Below are 18254 nucleotides of genomic sequence, written 5' to 3' on the forward strand. Positions count from 1 at the left end.
AAAAAACGCTAGTAACTACCCTCCGGTTTGATGTCGATACCTGCAAAAGTGCGTTTTCCTTGACCCGTCGCAATGTTTATGCAAAGCGGAAGAAAGTCGGTTGTCGATCCGAGCAAGAAGGTTGGAAGTGGCCCCGGGCAGCAGCGAGTAGACTCTACAGCTCTGGAGTGGAGGCAGCTGGCGGCGGGTGATCCATCACCACTTAGTGCTCGCGAACCAGTGAAAGGAGAAGCAGTGCAGCCAGAGCTGCATGCTACTCTCGAACGCAATCATGCTTGACAACAAACTGTTGAGCCGTGCATTCGTGCTGTGCGCATTTTCTATCATAATAGGTGAGACAGGTGACATAACACCGCCATTTACTAACCGGACTACGCTATTCGAGTGCTCTGTGTGTTGGGTGGTGTGCTTGCAGGCCTAACTGCAGATCGCTATTCTCGGGGAGGCTTCCGGCGTCTGTCTTTGGGTGGCGGGTGGCGGGTGGCGGGGATCTAGTTGGATCAGAATACATTAACAGCCGACACATGACGGAATGCCAATAACTCTCGTGTTTACTTTTGGTATTGGAAAGTACGGATGCCCGAATGTCCCCATCAAATTACGAAGGTCGCGATAAGGTAGTGAAAGAAGAGAGATCAAAGTGTACGCTCGCAATTAATAATTTCTCTTTGCCGGACGCTTGTCCAGTTTCAGTTTCGATCGTAAATATCATTTCCATTTCCTTCGGTAGCTGGGCGTGTACTTTCATCGATTACTATATGTAATATTGTGCTGTGGTAATATTTTTTACTCACATTCCGTTTCTTGACGTGCTCTCATTGAAAACTTGCATAATAAAATGTAATAGGCATCTACTCAAGCACGTAAATCTATTTTATGAATATTTTATTTCGCACTGAATGAAAGTGTCTCATATCTCACAATGACAATCAATTGAAATAATTGTACAAAAATAGAGATCATTAGTACAGGTAGGTAATATATATTACATATATATATGCTGCGAAGGTAATTGATTATTAAACTTTTCAATAGTATTTTTTTCCTTGTCTTATAAAATATTTCCGGGAAATATAGCATAGCGGGAGACAGGTAATCCTTGACTAAGTGAGTAGCACCTATCTACTTAACAATCAGGATTGCAATTGCCTTGCATTTTTATGGCCATGGGCTACTCTCACTCCACTGCATCTTAAAGATTTCATTGTACAACAGGTTAGTACGAATGAACAAATTATAAAAAAATATATATTCATAACTTATTTCACGAATTCATGATAACCAATACTATTTCAATCGTTATACATCACGAAATATGTTTTTGGTTTAAACAAAACCATTTATTGCGATATTTTACTTACATCTGACGAATTTGTCAAACATTTGAAAACATTATTTAAGTGATCATTTGATCATTGACAAATTTCGCATGCGAAATAAGCAATATACCGACCACCTAATTTTAAAAATTTAGGACCGCCACTGATAACGTTTTAAATGCTTATGAAATTTTGTATTGATTTATCGTATACATAATATTTTGTCATGAAAATAATGATCTTCATTAAATAAAACATAAATAAAAATAAAATATTTATATGCTTCATGTAGATAATATAGATGGAACAACATATTTACATATGAATACCTTATGTATAAGGTATGAATATGTGCATATTATGATTGTGAGCTTTAAGTTCAAGAACTGTACACAAAGTTGTTTCTGTGAGAGCATATTTTTTTTGTAACTGGAATATTTTCGTTCAATATTTTTAAAATGAGATTATTAATTCTTTTCCAAAAAAAGCCTTCTATCTATGTTTTAGTTTAGTAACTCAAAGAAATTCGCGGCAAATACATTTTACGAAATATACGATAAAATCTTATAGGTATTGTAAATGGAAAGTTCATTCTTCTCTTTTCAGAGAAAACAAAAAAATAGGAACGGATGTGGATTTTTTTAAATTACGGAATATGATTTTTGCCAGAATCTAAGATTATATCTTATTTTACCTTAAAATATGTTTACAATTCATTGAATTTGAACATTAATATAGGCAAATCAGAGAAATACAATATCCCAATATTTCTACATTTTGTCATTTGAACTCTCCATTCAAATAACTTTCTATATTTAACTTTTTTTAATTGATTATATTCATGAGAATTTTAAAATCCCGAAGTTTATTAAGGTTTTTTTCTCCAGTGTAAAAATAGCGTCCGTTTTTATTTAAACATTATATCGCAAACTAACGATACTTTACAAATTTTCGCGGTTAGTAAAGTAGGGGAAGTAGCGGTTGGATGTTGTACATAATAAATAGGGTAGCGTTGAATTAATGGATCATTTTTTGACGGGAGGAATATCTAATTTAACATACTCAACCTATAAAAGATTGTATTAGACTCGTTTTGTGTTTATAACAGCCGATATAATCAATATTTTAATTCATTATTTTCTTTTGCAAAATCCGCCTTCGTAAAAACGTTATTTTCGTATGTTGGCAACCAATGACGTCACAGAAACGAATCCACACTACTACTATTACAGCTCTATAGGGCAGATACATAAAGGGATACGGCCCATAACACACCCGATGACGTAAAATTTGATGACGTATAGCGGTGTAGGTTTTCGTTTTACTCAAATATCTAAAGTTTAAACATTCATATCTCCCTTATTTATTTACAGATTTCAATAAGAATCATACCAATAGTCTTGTGATTTTTCATATTAATTTATTAGCCAATAATAAGACATCATGATAAAAATCCATCAAAAATCCATAAAATGGGCATTTCGTATGCTGTGGCATTCACGATAGGAATGTAGATAGTTTAGGTTAACGGGAGGTCAGTCTCGTATTGAATAATAAGTATTTAAAATATTATCGATATGTTTGGAATAAAATAATATATATTGTCCTTACCTACCTTCTGAAAAACAAAATAATTGTCTACCAGGTATATGATTTGTTCAATCATCCCTTTTGTCCATAACAAGAAACATTTCAACATAACAAGAACACTAATGAAGTTTGAACTTTTTCTAACAGCGACATGAGAAAGAAATTTGTAAAGCTGATTATGTAGTTTTATTATTATTATTATTAATTCATATACGTATATGTATGTATACTAACTTACTCAAGGGGTATTGAAACGCAGTATCATAAGTAGTAAACGTAGGTAGGTACTCGTGCAAAATTTGATCAGCAATAATCTATTTTTTGGATCTTATTTTATAAATAAGTATATTATTCGAAGGTTTGTAGCTGTACAAATATTTACGAAAATATTACGTTTTTAACGTATTTTGAATATTTACTATCGAATATTATTTTGTACTTAAACGTTTTTATTGAGATTTGAATGCAATATTAACCAAATGTAATGTAGGTACCTACTCTTTTAAATATTTCTTTTCAAATTACTTTTTGAACAATATCTTTGAAATATACATGTATTTCATATATTTGATGCTATTGCATGTTTTGTTAGGTGATAACAATTATTATTATAATTCAAACAGAAAAGAGGATTCCTACTAAAGAAAATACTATTTGTTATTCTTTTTAACGTTTAAATATTGTAGTAAACATCAAAAGCATATTTAAAACGAACATTTTGTAAAATTATATTTGTTCACGTAACAAATCGTGAATGTACATCTGATTATTTTTTCATGCTTCGAATATTTTTGGTACTTTCTCATATTATTAAACAATAAGATAAGAAATCAGTACCTGTCATGAGTTAAGACATTCACAAAAAAGTTTAAATGCATAAATTATGTTAAAGATTTTTCTTTTTTTCCATACGAACAGATATTTTGTTACGGTGATGCGTTTTTTTTATATAAAATATGCTAATTTAGTATTTGGATACTCCATCAAAGTACCTTTCATCAAAAATGTGAAAATGTAAGCTTTTAAAAATGCAACGCATAAAAAAGAATTCACTATGTTTTACGTTTTAATAATACTATCTCCCTACAAATCTTACCCTTCTCTTCTCTTTAACAAAAAACTTAAATCAACTTACGCATCTGCATATACATATATACATACATGCCTATGTATAGCTTTGATTAATTTTGATTGCAGTTTTTATGTACTTCTTATCAATTATCCATAATCCAAATGTGATTATTTTGTTGTCTAATTAATATTTGGCAGAAAATATTGAGTAAAAATGCAATTTTCCTGAATCTGGCTCCCCTTGCTTCTTTAAAAATTTCTCCCTCCAACCAAAGAATATAGAGTCTAATCAACTTCATCTGTTTCTGTAGTGTAGTGGTTAAAACGATTACCTACCATGCTGAAGGCCCCTGGTTCGATTTCCGTGAGGATTAAAGTAAATTTAAGTGATTTTTGTACTGTAATATTTCTTTTATATCACCAAGACTGGTACCTGAACCTCAGGTCGGATCACCTTGCCTTAGTGCAATTATCGAACAAGAAAATACTGTGTCCATATGACACAGTGCACAAAAAACTTATTTACTTATGTCAAATTTCAAAACAAAAGGGTGTAGGTACATAATATCTTCAAAATACATGCCACGAACAAAATATAAAATAAAATACAAAAAGGCCATTTTTTATTCTGTTGAAATTATTTCTTTAGTTGTTTTTCTGATACCTGATAAAGTGTTTTATCTATTACTGATCACTGAATTGTGGGCCAACAATGCCTACTATTATGGCTGCTATACACACGCTAATGTTTTCGCGAATGCTTATGGCGGGCCATCCGGTTTATCTATGATTCCCGGTGCCAGAGAAACCCTGTCTGTTAGTATATTAAGTTGAGTTATTATGTTTATCGGATGTTTACCACACTTTGATATCGCACCCTCAGTTAGGCACACGAATAATAACTTAACTTCTACATACAGAGCTAAGACTCCACTGTCACCAGAAGTTATCGATGAAACGGAGGTCTGTCATTCGTTTGTCTGTAAATCATTTGTGTGCGTGTACCAGGCATTGTATTTTGTAACATAGTTAATGAGTAACATGAAATTTCAAAACTTTTATTCAAAACAAATATTTTTCCCCAGTTTCCAGTCAAAATGATTCTAGAAAACCGAAAGCAGAAGATAAAAAACAGGAAGAGTTCCTTTGTCCCGAGGGAGTTGGAAACGGCAATTTTGCAGACCCCGCTACGTGCAGAAGATTTTATCAGGTAATTTTATAATTAAGGTTTACCAAAACATTGAAATTTTTTTCATTTAGTAAATATCCTTTTATATACAAATAGTAATTGTTCTAAAATATATTATTCTACCTGCCAACCGCAAACAAACAATCTCCAACATTATACAGGTACCTAACGAGACATGCATACAAATTAACTATAGACGATTTGTCCTTCGGACACACTAACCGGTTTTTATTATTATATATTATTTTTGATTCTCAGTATTAATTTAATACATTTTAAATGCATAAAAACATCGAGCCACACATTACCTGCTCTTTGCTCGGAACTTTTTATATCTTACGCCATTTGGTCATTTTAAAATCCATTCTTGCGAACAATCGTACTGTTTTCAATATCTTATCATTGGCAGTGTAATATGTATATTAATAACCACTTTATAGAACCTTTCCTACTTTACTAAACATACCCAATTTTTAGTATTAATATGGTCGATTAGTAAGTTGAATTTTATTTAGTATAGCCCAAAACCGCACCCCGCCAGGAAACCTGACCTCAAGCTCCACACAGTTCCCATTGTCCCATTGCGGAAAAAAATGCCGAAACTCTTCTCATCCAACACACGTAACTCAATAATTTATCACAAGCTCTAACACACGCAAATGGAACTCAACTTTATTGTGGTACTTAAATAAATGCATATCAAAATATTCTTACAAATTTGATAAGTTTTACATAATTCAAACAATTTGCGGAAGTTTACGTTTAGAAATGCTTTTTACATTCAATCAATTTAATCTGTGAAAGGTCATTTTATCGTTATTTTTATAAATAAATTGAAATAATTGATTTATATGTATGTATTAAACATTGTTTTGCACATTAAACAGTAAAGAGTGATAATAATATTATTTTAATAGAAAATATGTTTATAGTTTTTATACAACAGAATTATTCTACATTTTCGCAATTTTTTGACAACATAAGATTTTAATTTAAAGTGTATGGCAGCACTGCTTTGTGACTTCGTTACTTTTTATCTATGACTTTTCGCTCCGATTTTGCCGCGAAATTTAAAAAAATACGATTTCAGAACATAACGTGCATTTATGTAGGGATATACTACTAACTTTCTTATATATTTTTTATTTTGAACTAATGGCCATTAAAATTTTAGTGCGTCGATGGATTTCCTTACGTAAATAGATGTCCTTCAGGACTCCATTTTGATGACATCAGCAAGTTTTGTACATTTAAAAATGAAGCTCGATGTGGACCAATTGCAGCCAGTAAGTTTAAAAAAGAATATTCCTTAACCTAATTTAAATTAATAAATTGGATGCGAAATAATGTAGTGATTTAAATGAATATTTATGTTTTCAAAAATACAAATGTCTGGCAATTGAATAATAAAAGTAAAAGTTTTGGATTATTTATATAGCGTCATTTTCGTAAAATTCTACCTTAAGGCCGCTTTACTGTGATACTCAATTCTCATAGATTTACTGCTCCAAGGATATTCTTTTTCAGCTTTAATAACATTTTATATTTATTATTTATTACCATACTGAGTGTCATGATATGAAGAACGTTTAATATAGTTTTAGGGTGATCATTTGTTGGGTATCAATTATATCACTAAGGGATGCAATTTACATACAGCATCTATTGCCAGACATTTTCATTAGTTTAATTATTCATACTAGAACATCAATATATTGGACCTATCAGTCAGATGCCTTAGTTCAGAAGAGAACTGCTGACAAATCTTCAGCAGTGGACGTCCTGGACGATGGAAACTAGGGTTTGGATCCTTGTGGGGCATTATGTTTCACAGTTGTATTTGTAAATCTTTCCATTTTAAGTCAGATTTTTAAGATATAAAATTGCGAATATTCCATTTTACAATGATTTAACAGAAGTTGGCAGATATAACTTAAACTGTAATGATTTTTTTTATTTTAGCCCCTGCACCCGCTACAGAGGCAGCGGTTGATTTAGCGCAGAAGTGTGATCCCGCTAACTGTGCACTTCCATATTGTTTCTGCTCAAAGGATGGGACTTTGATCCCTGGAGATTTGGACCCGGAAAAGGTAAAAAGTTTTTCCACTAAAATATATACACCATGGCTATAACAAGACATACATAATAATTGGTCCATCGCAAGAATGAGACATTTTTCAAATACCGAATTAAGAGTTACACATCAGCCCTGCTATTTTGTGAGATGTTAAGATTTTTTTATAATGGTAATATTCTCAGTAAAAAATTAAATTTTACTACAAAGTAGTAAAATTAGTTACAAACTTTCTTTAACATACATTTTCGTCCAAGGCAAGACTACTAAGGGTATTGTTACCTTGAAGTCTCAGTAATAAGCTGTGTAAAATATTTGAGTTTTGCCATTATCTTCATTGTAATTATTAACATATTATAAGATTAACCTGTAATGTAGCTACCTCCGAGTTTACAATAAATTGTGATAACATTATGATTAAACTAGCATGCTATACACTCCAGTCAGATCGAGTTGGGTTGTCGTTTTGTGATAATGTTTTGTACTTCAGAGATCTGTTGTTTGATCCCCCACTTTATCAAAACTTATACATATTTGCATATATATGATCACAATTTTTTTTTTTTAAATATATGTGGAAGAATGAAGTTTAAAGTGGAATCAATAAATTCTGCTTGATGAGCCAACTTTTACATACTAAGCCGACAATATGTACAAAACACAAATTGTATTTAAAAAATGTAACAATTAAGGAATGTAATGCGTCCATGATTTTTTTTAGTTACTTATTTTTTTCAGACTCCACAAATGATAATTCTGACATTCGATGGTGCTGTGAATTTGAACAATTATGATTTATACAAAAAAGTTTTCAATGGCCGCATTAAAAATCCAAATGGATGTAATATTAAAGGAACATTCTTTGTTGCTCACGAATACAGGTATTATTGCTTACATATAATTTTATTTTGAGTGTATGGTGTTTTTTGGTAACTATAGCTTCATGATAACAATGGATTTTTGTGAAGAAGCGACTTAAAAAATGCCAATCATCATATTTACATAGATACCTTGTTTTTATTTGTATTTTACTATTATTTTCATTTGTTTTTCAGCAACTATGTCCAAATACAGTCACTTGCGCACGATGGCCATGAGGTAAGTCTTTTGCAGTTTTTTTAATTTTACATTTTGAAAAAAGTTGCACATAACATACATTAATTCTGTGTATCCATACAAATATTGCAGCTACGCATTGGCGGGAGTCGCGTTGAATAAAGATAAGGATCCCTAGCCAGCTTTATGTGTTTTGAAAACATGGAGGAATAGGAAAGTAGAATTTGATTTTCAACAAAGTTATGGGTATTGATAAATTCGCAAGTTTTGATTATTTTATATGCATTGAATGTGTTAGAAAAAATTCAATCATTAATAAAAATTTAGTTCACCAATTTTGTACATTTGTACCAATGAATTCTTTATTGTATAAAACGAGTCACAGGGTCTATTAATTAGATAACTGTAATGGTGTCTTGGTCTTGTAGAATAGAAGATCACATTTTATTCTATCGCTTTGTTTCGTTGTGTTAATGTCATTCTCTTTCGCTCTACTCCCGTAGCGTCGGAATATATACCTCTCTTTCTCCTTCCCTCTACGTTATATCTTTCTTCTCTCTTGTGTAACAAAATGTGGTTCATAAATGTGACACATCTTGGAAATTTCACTCTCAATTTGTGAAAATTGAGAGTGAATTAGACAAATTCAATTATCAACTATCGAATCGTCGCCTAAGAAGTTGCACTTAAAAAAAGAAAAACATTTCCATGATTATTAAACACGGTAGTCGTTTATTATCGATTACATTGTTCATTAGTAATTGACCACTTGTTATAACAATGAAACTATAAGACTTGAATGTTTACAGATAGCAACAGATAGTATTTCACTCCAACAAGGTCTCGAAGATAAGGGCTATGAAGAGTGGGTGGGAGAAATGATTGGAATGCGAGAAATTCTAGGAGTTTTCTCAAACATCTCAAGGAGTGATATCGTCGGGATGAGAGCTCCATTCCTGAAGCCAGGCAGAAATACACAATACAAGGTATGAAATTATTCAATTTAAATGACCTAAATAAATTGCGATTGATTTTCGAAATAGAAAAACTTTAACTTTGAATTTACATATTAAAATTGAGTTACGTATATACACAGGCATTTTTTAATAGCTTCTACATAGTTTTTAATTTGTTAGCTTTGGTATAGCTATGCTAGCATCTAAGAAATATTTCAAATTAGTCCTAACTATCGCAATATTATATGACTCTCAGGTTCTGGAAGACTTCGGGTATATATATGATAGCTCTATCAGTGCGCCACCATCTCCAGTGCCAGTCTGGCCTTATACATTGGATTATAAGATTCCCCATGAATGCAAGTCCGGCACTTGCCCAACTAAGAGCTTCCCAGGTGAGTTTGCTCTCACTTGTTATTCTATTTTTAAAAGAAGTAACCTAGATGGCTTTTACGCTTATCTGCTGGTAGAAAAGAATGAATGGGACGGCACAGGTATCAATTTAAACGGTACATTTCTTAAATTTCCCATTCATTGGGCAGGAAACAAACCTCAATGCCTGCTTTACATTTAATTGCACCATGGTGCACGAGTAAAATTATTTAAATTTCTGTCTTAAATTAATGCATTTAGTTCAATGACATTGTAAATTGGTTCAGTAATAATAATAAAAAAATCAATTGCTTTTATGACACATTTAAGAAATGAAGATGAAGATTTTAATTTTAATGTGTTTGTTTTCTCCTAAATTATACTCACATTATTATACAGTACACATATCCTAAAATATCACCCCCAACAATCAGTGTGTGAGAATTTAGTGCTTTAAAAATATTTTCAAGAAACATGTAATTTCAGGAATTTGGGAAGTTCCACTAAACGCCCACTACATTGAAAGTTATGAAGGAGGACACTGCCCTTACTTGGATCAATGCGTTCTTCATAACCATGATCCCGATGAGGTATGTTAAAGTATTTTGGCCTAGACTGACTTGACAATATTAACACATTATTTGCGGGAAACTCTTAAGTGTATATTATATACTTTTAGTAGAGGACGGGAGATGCTTAAAAGCGTTCTATTTGCTTACTTTTGGTAGAGCATGAGAGATGCCAAAAAACATTGCACAGATCAGAATTAGGTTTGCGGTTACTTTTGATTAGTATTCTGAGGGTCGGACAACAGACTGTCTTAATCAGGCCGGGGGTTGGTGAAAAATCTGCCTGACAAACCTACTATTTTTATATTTTATGGTAATATATGTCAAAACTCTTATGTTAACATTACATTACATAATTAAACAACGCTATCAATTTCTATTCCTTATTAAAAACCTTTTTTGCTTGCTTTTTACATGCTAAAAAATGCTATAAAAATTCATTTCAATGCTAAATTGTTGACTTCACACTAGCAGCTAGATTAATTTAAGTATGATGTTTACAGGTTGATTACAGAATTCATATACCACCTTAATACACCATATCCCAAATTACAAAACCAACCGAGTTGTGATAGACATATAGCTCACTCCTTTCTAGAAAGTCATAAATCAAAAAACTTGATTTTTCAGGAGAACGTTTTTAAAGTTTAAAAATATAACACAATGTATTAAAAATAAATATCAAGCCACTTCTTTTTAGGTAAAACCTGAAGGTTTCTTCTCCATTTGAAAAATATTTAGTATATTTAAAAAAATGATTAAACAATACCTTCTCTTCAAAATGCAAAAATAAAATTTTCTGCCCTGTAGTGCATAAATATTAAAAATATGCCTCTTTTGCTGAGATACAGTACATTTTCTGGGCATTCCGAAAACATGCACAACTGAAAATTGACAATTTTTGATTTATGACATTCTTAAAAAGAGTGAGCGATATAGGATGTAGTGCCTACATTTTATCATGTCATGTTTCAGTATTTATATTGTAATTTTTAGGTCCTTGAATGGCTTCAAGAAGACTTCAGCCGCTATTATGAACAAAACCGCGCTCCATACGTGATGCCTTTCCACACCAACTGGTTCCAGATCAAGGAGTTGGAAAGAGGTTTCCACAAGTTCTTGGAATGGGCATCTGATTTGTAAGTCAAAGTTTACATTTACTAATAAATAAAAAATATTTTTTAAATTATATAAATCTAAAAACTTACATTTTCTATTCTTTAAAAGATGTAATGATAAGGAATCAGTGATATTTCAACTAAATATAAATGTAATTTAATTACAGACCCGACGTATGGTTCGTGACAATGACACAATCTTTAACATGGATGACAGATCCCAAATCGACAGATCAACTCAACAACTATGAAGCCTGGAAGTGTGACAAGAAAGGAAATGTCCCTCCAGTACCTTGCAAGAATTCTAACAAGTGCGCGCTACCCTTCAAGACAGCAGAGTCCAACTTCACTGATACCAGATACATGGAAACTTGCAGTGATTGTCCTAATCAGTAAGTCGGGTTTTACGTAATCTGTTATGGAAGAAAGCGCTCAGTGAAATATATATATATATAAAATTGCAAGTAAACCAATCATGAAAAGGGAAAACCCATCAGCGAAAGCCAAACTGTCAGTACACAACAGAGTCCTGGTTCCGACCCTCATTTATGGAAGTGAAACATGGAGTCGGCAAAAGAAGGATGAAAGTAGACTGAATGCAGTCAAAATGCAATCTCTCAGAAGAATGTGCGACAAAACGATGTATGATAGATGTTCGAATAGTGAAATAAGGAAGGAATGCAAAGCTGAGACAAGCATTATCGATAAAATTAAGAAAGGTGTGTTGAGATGGTTTGGACATGTAGAACGAATGAGTGAGGAAAGAACGTAAAACAAATTTATGAGGTGAATGTAATTGGAAAAAGGAGCAGAGGAAGACCGAGAAAAACTTGGCACGATCAGGTATGCCAAATACTTGAAAAAGGTCAGGTTAGGAGTCGAAACAATCGGCAGGTGTGTATGAGGAGATGCATGAACGTGGAAGAGGCGAGGAATGTTTGCAAAGACAGAATGGTGTGGCGTTCTATTCTCTCTGCCTACCGCTGTGGGGAAGCGGTGTGATGGTTAGTTATATTTGAATTAATTTAAATTACCAATTTCACTGGAATGTTTTTTTTTAGTACTGATACGTTTAATCTGAATTAACATGATTTCTCATCAGATGTTTCATAATTTGATAGTCGATTTTGAATTCTCTGGATACTATGCAGAATTAAGAAACATATGATTGCCTAACTTGCAGGTATCCCTGGCTGGGAGACTCAGGAGGAACAGGAATTCCCGGGAAGGATAACTACATTCCCGACAACTTAAAGAAGTAAAGAGAATGGAGGGACGTCGGACATTGACAATATTTATAGGCAGGCAGATTTGTCAGAAACGCCATAAAATATTCATTGTTATTACCAAAGCTGAATGGTTGAATTATTTACCTATTTCTTTGTAAAAGATGTACAAAGTGAACCCATGCAATGGCTTCGCTCTGTTTTTATTTAATAAATACATTTTTTATACAACTTATTTTATTTACTCCTAACATGATTCATTGGCTGCTCACATATCTCAATTTTTTAAGTCTTTAAAAGTACTGTTGGTGTCAAATACGATATTCCTTTTTCAGAAAGTTTTTTTTTAAAACCCATATCGGCACCCGATGGTGCATAAGGCACTGCATCATATAAACGCAGTATTATGTTGATCGTTAACACATGAAAGAAAGGTGATCAGCCCTCCGCTTCCGATACCAGTCCAGGGTAATATCGGTACCTCCAGTACAGTACCCCAGCGTGCTGACCATTACACTACGGAGGCAGACTATCAGAATAATAATACCCTACTTTTTGAAACTTTTATTCAAGAGGCATATTATTTCCTTAATGTGAGTAATGGAATTATGTCTATTGGGTTCCACTCTTTAACAATTTCGCTACCAACCCACCAAGCCTAAGGCCGGCAGCAAACAGAGTCAAAGAAATATCAATGTGCAAGTCCGCACAAGTGCGGGGTCGACACCCCGCTTGCACTCCTTACCCCGCACATGAAGGGGTTGGCAGCGAAGCTGTTAACCTTTATTTATATTTAAGAATGCATCCATATGAATCAATTTTATTAAATGAATATAAAATGAAAGGCGGTTTAGCATACATTAAAAAGGTCTATTTATTCATCTTGCACAACAGTAGTCTTCTCAGAGACGTACAGTCCATCGAGGAACTTTCTGATGTCCTTGTCCTTGACAGAGGTGGACTGCTGGATGAGGGCTGCGGAGCGAGAAACATCCTCCAGGGAGTTTCCTTCCAAGATTAGCTCGTCCTTCTGCTTGGGAGAGTTGATCACGGTGACTCCACTGGCCATCCTCACCCTTCGAATGTACTGCTCTCCCAAGAAGTTACGGATCTCGATAACAGAGTTATTCTCTATTGTGACGCAGTTGATGGGGAAATGGGCATACACAGCACGCATCTTGTAAAGAAAGCCCTTTGTCACACCTGAAAATAAGTACTGAGGTAAGATAAAAGTGAAAAATTGGAAAGCAATTGATCCTATGTATATGTATGTATTAGGATATACACAAGCGTTACAAGAGGCTTGTTTAACCTTATCACCATGATGCATCTTTAGGTACTTGAGGTAACAACAATGTGCAGTACACACAAGTATTTATGAACCGTTGGGACCTAAGATTCAATTCTCAATATCTCAGTACCGAGTATCCGGATTGGAGTAATTTTTAGCTTAAAATCAAGATTATCATTTATGCATTGGTTTTATGTCGAAATAGTCCCACAGAATAAATCCTTTTGAGGTCAAATGATAATCTAAGCAGTGGTCGTAAGCAGATAAAATATATCTATGTAGATTGAGTGCTTGTGAATAAAAATGGCAGACAAAACCAGTAAGTATATTCATGTATTTTACCGAATACTCCTTTATTCAAAGTGAAGTACATAATTAAATTTTGACAAAATTACTCACAAACGAGTGCAGGCATAAATGAAATATGGATAACTATTTAAAAAATTTGTATACTGATATACGTATTTATTAATTTAATAAAAAAATCACAACAAAATACATATTTGAAATAGTAGGGGCTGTCCGTAAAATAAGGTCCCCAAATTACTGCGGTTGCGACAAACAATTTAATTTGAAATCTGGCAACACTAGCGTGTCGCTTGGTTTTCCCAATTCAAGTCTCTACCATGCTGCACTTTCTGCAATGTTAATCTCGGTATGTCAGCTGTTCGCGATGGATTTTCCGTTAGCTGTACCTGTCAGGAGTGAATTACGCTCTGTAATTCGTTTTTTTATATAAAAAGAACAAAGCCCCGGTAGACATTCATTCTCAGCTACATGAAGCGTACGATGAACAATACAGGAGCGCGAAAAACATGCGCAAATTAGACCTTATTTTATGGACAGCCCTTGTAGACTTAATTTATATCTCGCAGTGTGGATGCCATGACAGATTCGATGTGGGGATTAGGTGAAATTATTATGGTAATGCCTTTATCTACTTATTAGGTAAAATATTATTGTTTTAGTGCAGTATTGACAGATATGCTGTCATGCGTCTTGGTGATTTACACACATAGACTAATATATGTTCAGACAAACCAACCATTAATTGCACACAGCTTTGAACAACAGCACTTTAACAACACTGGGATTTGTCTTATTAACACACTATCTGCGGGCGGATTCGCGCTCATAATAGAGATAAACATCTCTGAAAAGAAGTGATAACATTTAACCATACTGTATATATCGATATGAGATCAAAAGATGCCGCAAAAGTCATAACTAAAAATAACTAACACGCAATTTACGACAAGTCAAGTGAAAAGGTAAAATTACCCTTCCCGTCCAACACCACCAGTCGAGCGAAACAGCCAAATTTTCCTTCCAGCAGATAGTGTGTTGACGTAACATTTTATTTATTTATTTAAACTTCATATACAGATAAGAAATAAGTACATTGGCGGGTTTATTGCTAAAAAGCAATATCTTCCAACCAACCGAAGGACTTTAACTAAGGATAAAAAGTATAAAACAATCAGATAACTACAAAAACTAATTGTATATATTTATTGTAATATTAAGTCCAAGGCTAAGTAATTAGGTTATTAAGAATACACATGAAACTAATAGATCCCAATAAAAATTATATTGGTTATTCTTGATTAATGAAGACCTATCAGAAATTATATCATAGTTGACAGTTGGTTGGCAATCTAATGATGTAAGTTTTGTGCATTAACATATTTAAGTATTTGATATAGTTATGTTAAAACTCTCAGTAACATAAAATGGCAACCATATAACAGAAGTACTTAATTATACCCTAGAAAAAAGTGACTACCTACTCTGGGACGATGAGCTAACCATGATATTACCTAAGCTGAGAAATTTATCATACAGTATAGAATGCAATGATTTCACCAGCTCTATTCACGATATCTAGTATATTTGACCCAACTACACCAACATCTGATGATCGACCTAGAAATATGTCGTTTGTGGAATGTATAGTATTTCCAACACATTGCTGTATTGCAGTATATTGATAATTACAAATACTGATAATATTGTAGTGGTAAAAAAGACAGTAGAAGCCGGTTAATACGCATCTTTTTTTAACACACATTCGGATATGCAGCGGGTCATTTGTTTTACTTTTGTTTTAAGGCACCTCAATGGAGAGGAAGAGCTTAATATAATTAATGAATATGAAAACAACGCACAAAGTGATCTACAGGCAGTTAGAGATATACTTGACGACCTGGATATTACCGAAGAAATAATTGACCAATGGATTAATATCGACAAAAAACAAATAATCTGTCACATCCTATCAGACAAGGATATAACAAAAAAATGTAATGAAACAAATTTAGAGAAAGTTGACGAAGACATGCAATACAGAACTGTTAATGTTCTAACATACCAAGGAGCAGTGCAAGGATTGGAGACTGCGATTGCATGGCTAGAGGCACAAGATTTTATCCCAATAAAAATCATGCAGTGAGTTTCCAAAATTCTATTCTTAAAAAAAGATCTTTCAAAAAACAGTAAGAGATTACTGATTTCTCTTAAAGAGATTGCGTTACGATTTTTATTTATATTTTTGAAAAATGCATTAATTTTTTTTTTCAAAAACAATTAATATTTTGGACAATTTGTTTATACCGCGGTGAGCATATAGCGTGTTAACCCTCATAACCCACATTATAACTGACATCCAATGTATATACCAGTAAAATTAAAAATGAAATTTAACAAGTTTAATTTTCAACCCAGCACCGGACAATTAACCAGAGGTCCGGGGTCCTTTCGGATTAAGCACTCGAGTAGAGTGAAGTTATAAAGATGTAATCATTCCCTAGATTATTTTGTTTCACGTGAAATGTATAATAGTTTTAACCTTAGCAAATGCATTTATAAAAATAATTTACAGTTACATTCAAACAAGTTAAGTAACATTGAGACAGTGGTACCTGATGAATAATTAGGTACGTTTTGTATTTTAAAAGCATTATAAATAATGTGAAAATAATAGAACACCCTCATTATCATCCACCATTCACTTTGTGCGGTACCACCTCAAGCTTTACTTCACGATGACCCGTTTGTGAATAATAGTCAAATAGACTAGTTGACCTGACGAGGGAATGGTAATTCCGAAACTGTGAATGATAAGGAGCGTTAATAGGTAGATACTTCAGATATTTAGTTTTACATGACAACTCTGACATTAATGTCAGTTATAGCATCAAAAAGGAATACACCACTCAGCATATAATGCATTTGTGAAGCCACAATAAAAAAAAACACAGATACATTCAATGTTTTTCAGTATTTTAGATATGTATTTAGAATATTTCTTTTAACTTACCCTTAATCATGTTTTCGATGTGCGAACATACAGTTCTGACAGCAGCCAGTTCTCCCTTGGTTCCGAACCATTTCTCAACTCGCAAAACTCGAGGGTTGACCATACGAATGTCCAGAGCTAAATGCTTGAAGGACCTCTTCAACATCCCTCGAGGCCCTTTTACAGTCACCAAACGAGACTTCACACTCACGGTTAACCCCTGGGGGATTTTTACAACCTGGTTTGAAACAATTTGCTTCATCTTGGGTTCTGGAAAAGATCACAACATTTGATAAGTAAGAGAAGGCACTTTAAGATTGTTACGTCAATATAATGTGACAATATTGACAGCGTTGCTATTCACATAACCACAAAAAACAACACAGATTCACTAGTCGAAGTCAAAGTTACTGTAATCAATCGGGGTGAAATATGTGATCGACACCTTCCCAAGTTTTTATTTTAGTAAATAAATGAGCGTATAATAGGAATATATCGCTATTTCGAAACGATGATTCGCGATTTACAGATAAGTATTCCTGGTTCAAAACTCACCTTTCGGTGTCCCAACCGGAAAAGGCCACGGAAGTGTTGCCAACAGTAGAGCAACTGTCAAAATGTTGGGGAGGGTGATAAAAAAATCTCATAAAAGTTCTTACTTTATGTTCCCTATTATAGTTCCTTATTTTATGCTATTTATATTTTCGTATATTTTATGCTATTTACATTATATTTCAGTAAAAAAAATATGTTCCAAGAAATTAGTTTTCACTTCATTTAAAAGATTGTGTACAAAAACATTTTATTCAATCCAATATTCCTAATGGTGAATATTCCGATACTCCGATACACATGCTATATTTAAGCTCATGAGTGTGCTTCATTTGAGCAAGTGCTACTAAGTAGGATGTGTGCACATACCTTGCTTGAAATAAGCATGCTCATAAATTGACAGCCTTTCCACTTTCAAGTATGCTCTTGCAGCGCAGGTGAAAGGGAGGGGTGTTTGACCATGTGGAAACAGGTTTGCTTATTATGAGCATGCTAGTTTCAATCAAGTTCGTAATGGCGTTTTGTGCGCGACTTCGTTCCAAAATGTCTCAAAGATGAAAAAACATTTAAATT

At 33.3% G+C, this 18254-nt stretch overlaps 2 protein-coding genes across 3 annotated transcripts; one reads left to right on the forward strand and one right to left on the reverse strand.

The window, feature by feature from the left end:
• The first annotated feature begins 204 nt into the window (after positions 1 to 204).
• Cda4 (chitin deacetylase Cda4) lies at positions 205 to 12768 on the forward strand. Its single transcript, XM_088270363.1, has 12 exons — positions 205 to 332; positions 5066 to 5190; positions 6344 to 6455; positions 7132 to 7259; positions 7982 to 8124; positions 8299 to 8341; positions 9109 to 9285; positions 9512 to 9650; positions 10114 to 10217; positions 11193 to 11335; positions 11482 to 11706; positions 12498 to 12768. The coding sequence occupies exons 1-12, from the start codon at positions 251 to 253 to the stop codon at positions 12574 to 12576; spliced, it is 1500 nt and encodes a 499-aa protein (XP_088126489.1). The 5' UTR covers positions 205 to 250; the 3' UTR covers positions 12577 to 12768.
• Positions 12769 to 13389: 621 nt separating this feature from the next.
• Positions 13390 to 17711, reverse strand: RpL9 (ribosomal protein L9). 2 transcript variants are annotated; one of them, XM_088270365.1, is made up of 3 exons: positions 17685 to 17711; positions 17151 to 17399; positions 13390 to 13743 (listed from the first exon to the last, which is right to left on the reverse strand). In XM_088270365.1, exons 2-3 carry the CDS (start codon positions 17389 to 17391, stop codon positions 13415 to 13417), a joined length of 570 nt encoding a protein of 189 aa, XP_088126491.1. In that variant the 5' UTR covers positions 17392 to 17399; positions 17685 to 17711; the 3' UTR covers positions 13390 to 13414. The 2 variants fall into 2 exon arrangements, with proteins under 2 accessions (XP_088126491.1, XP_088126492.1); XM_088270366.1 differs by having other exon boundaries at positions 17575 to 17708.
• Positions 17712 to 18254: the final 543 nt, after the last annotated feature.

The sequence above is a fragment of the Brachycentrus maculatus genome, unplaced genomic scaffold (assembly GCF_059751285.1).
Source record: "Brachycentrus maculatus isolate JH-2025_06_01 unplaced genomic scaffold, ASM5975128v1 h1tg000378l, whole genome shotgun sequence".
In the NCBI taxonomy this organism is placed as follows: Eukaryota; Metazoa; Arthropoda; class Insecta; order Trichoptera; family Brachycentridae; genus Brachycentrus; species Brachycentrus maculatus.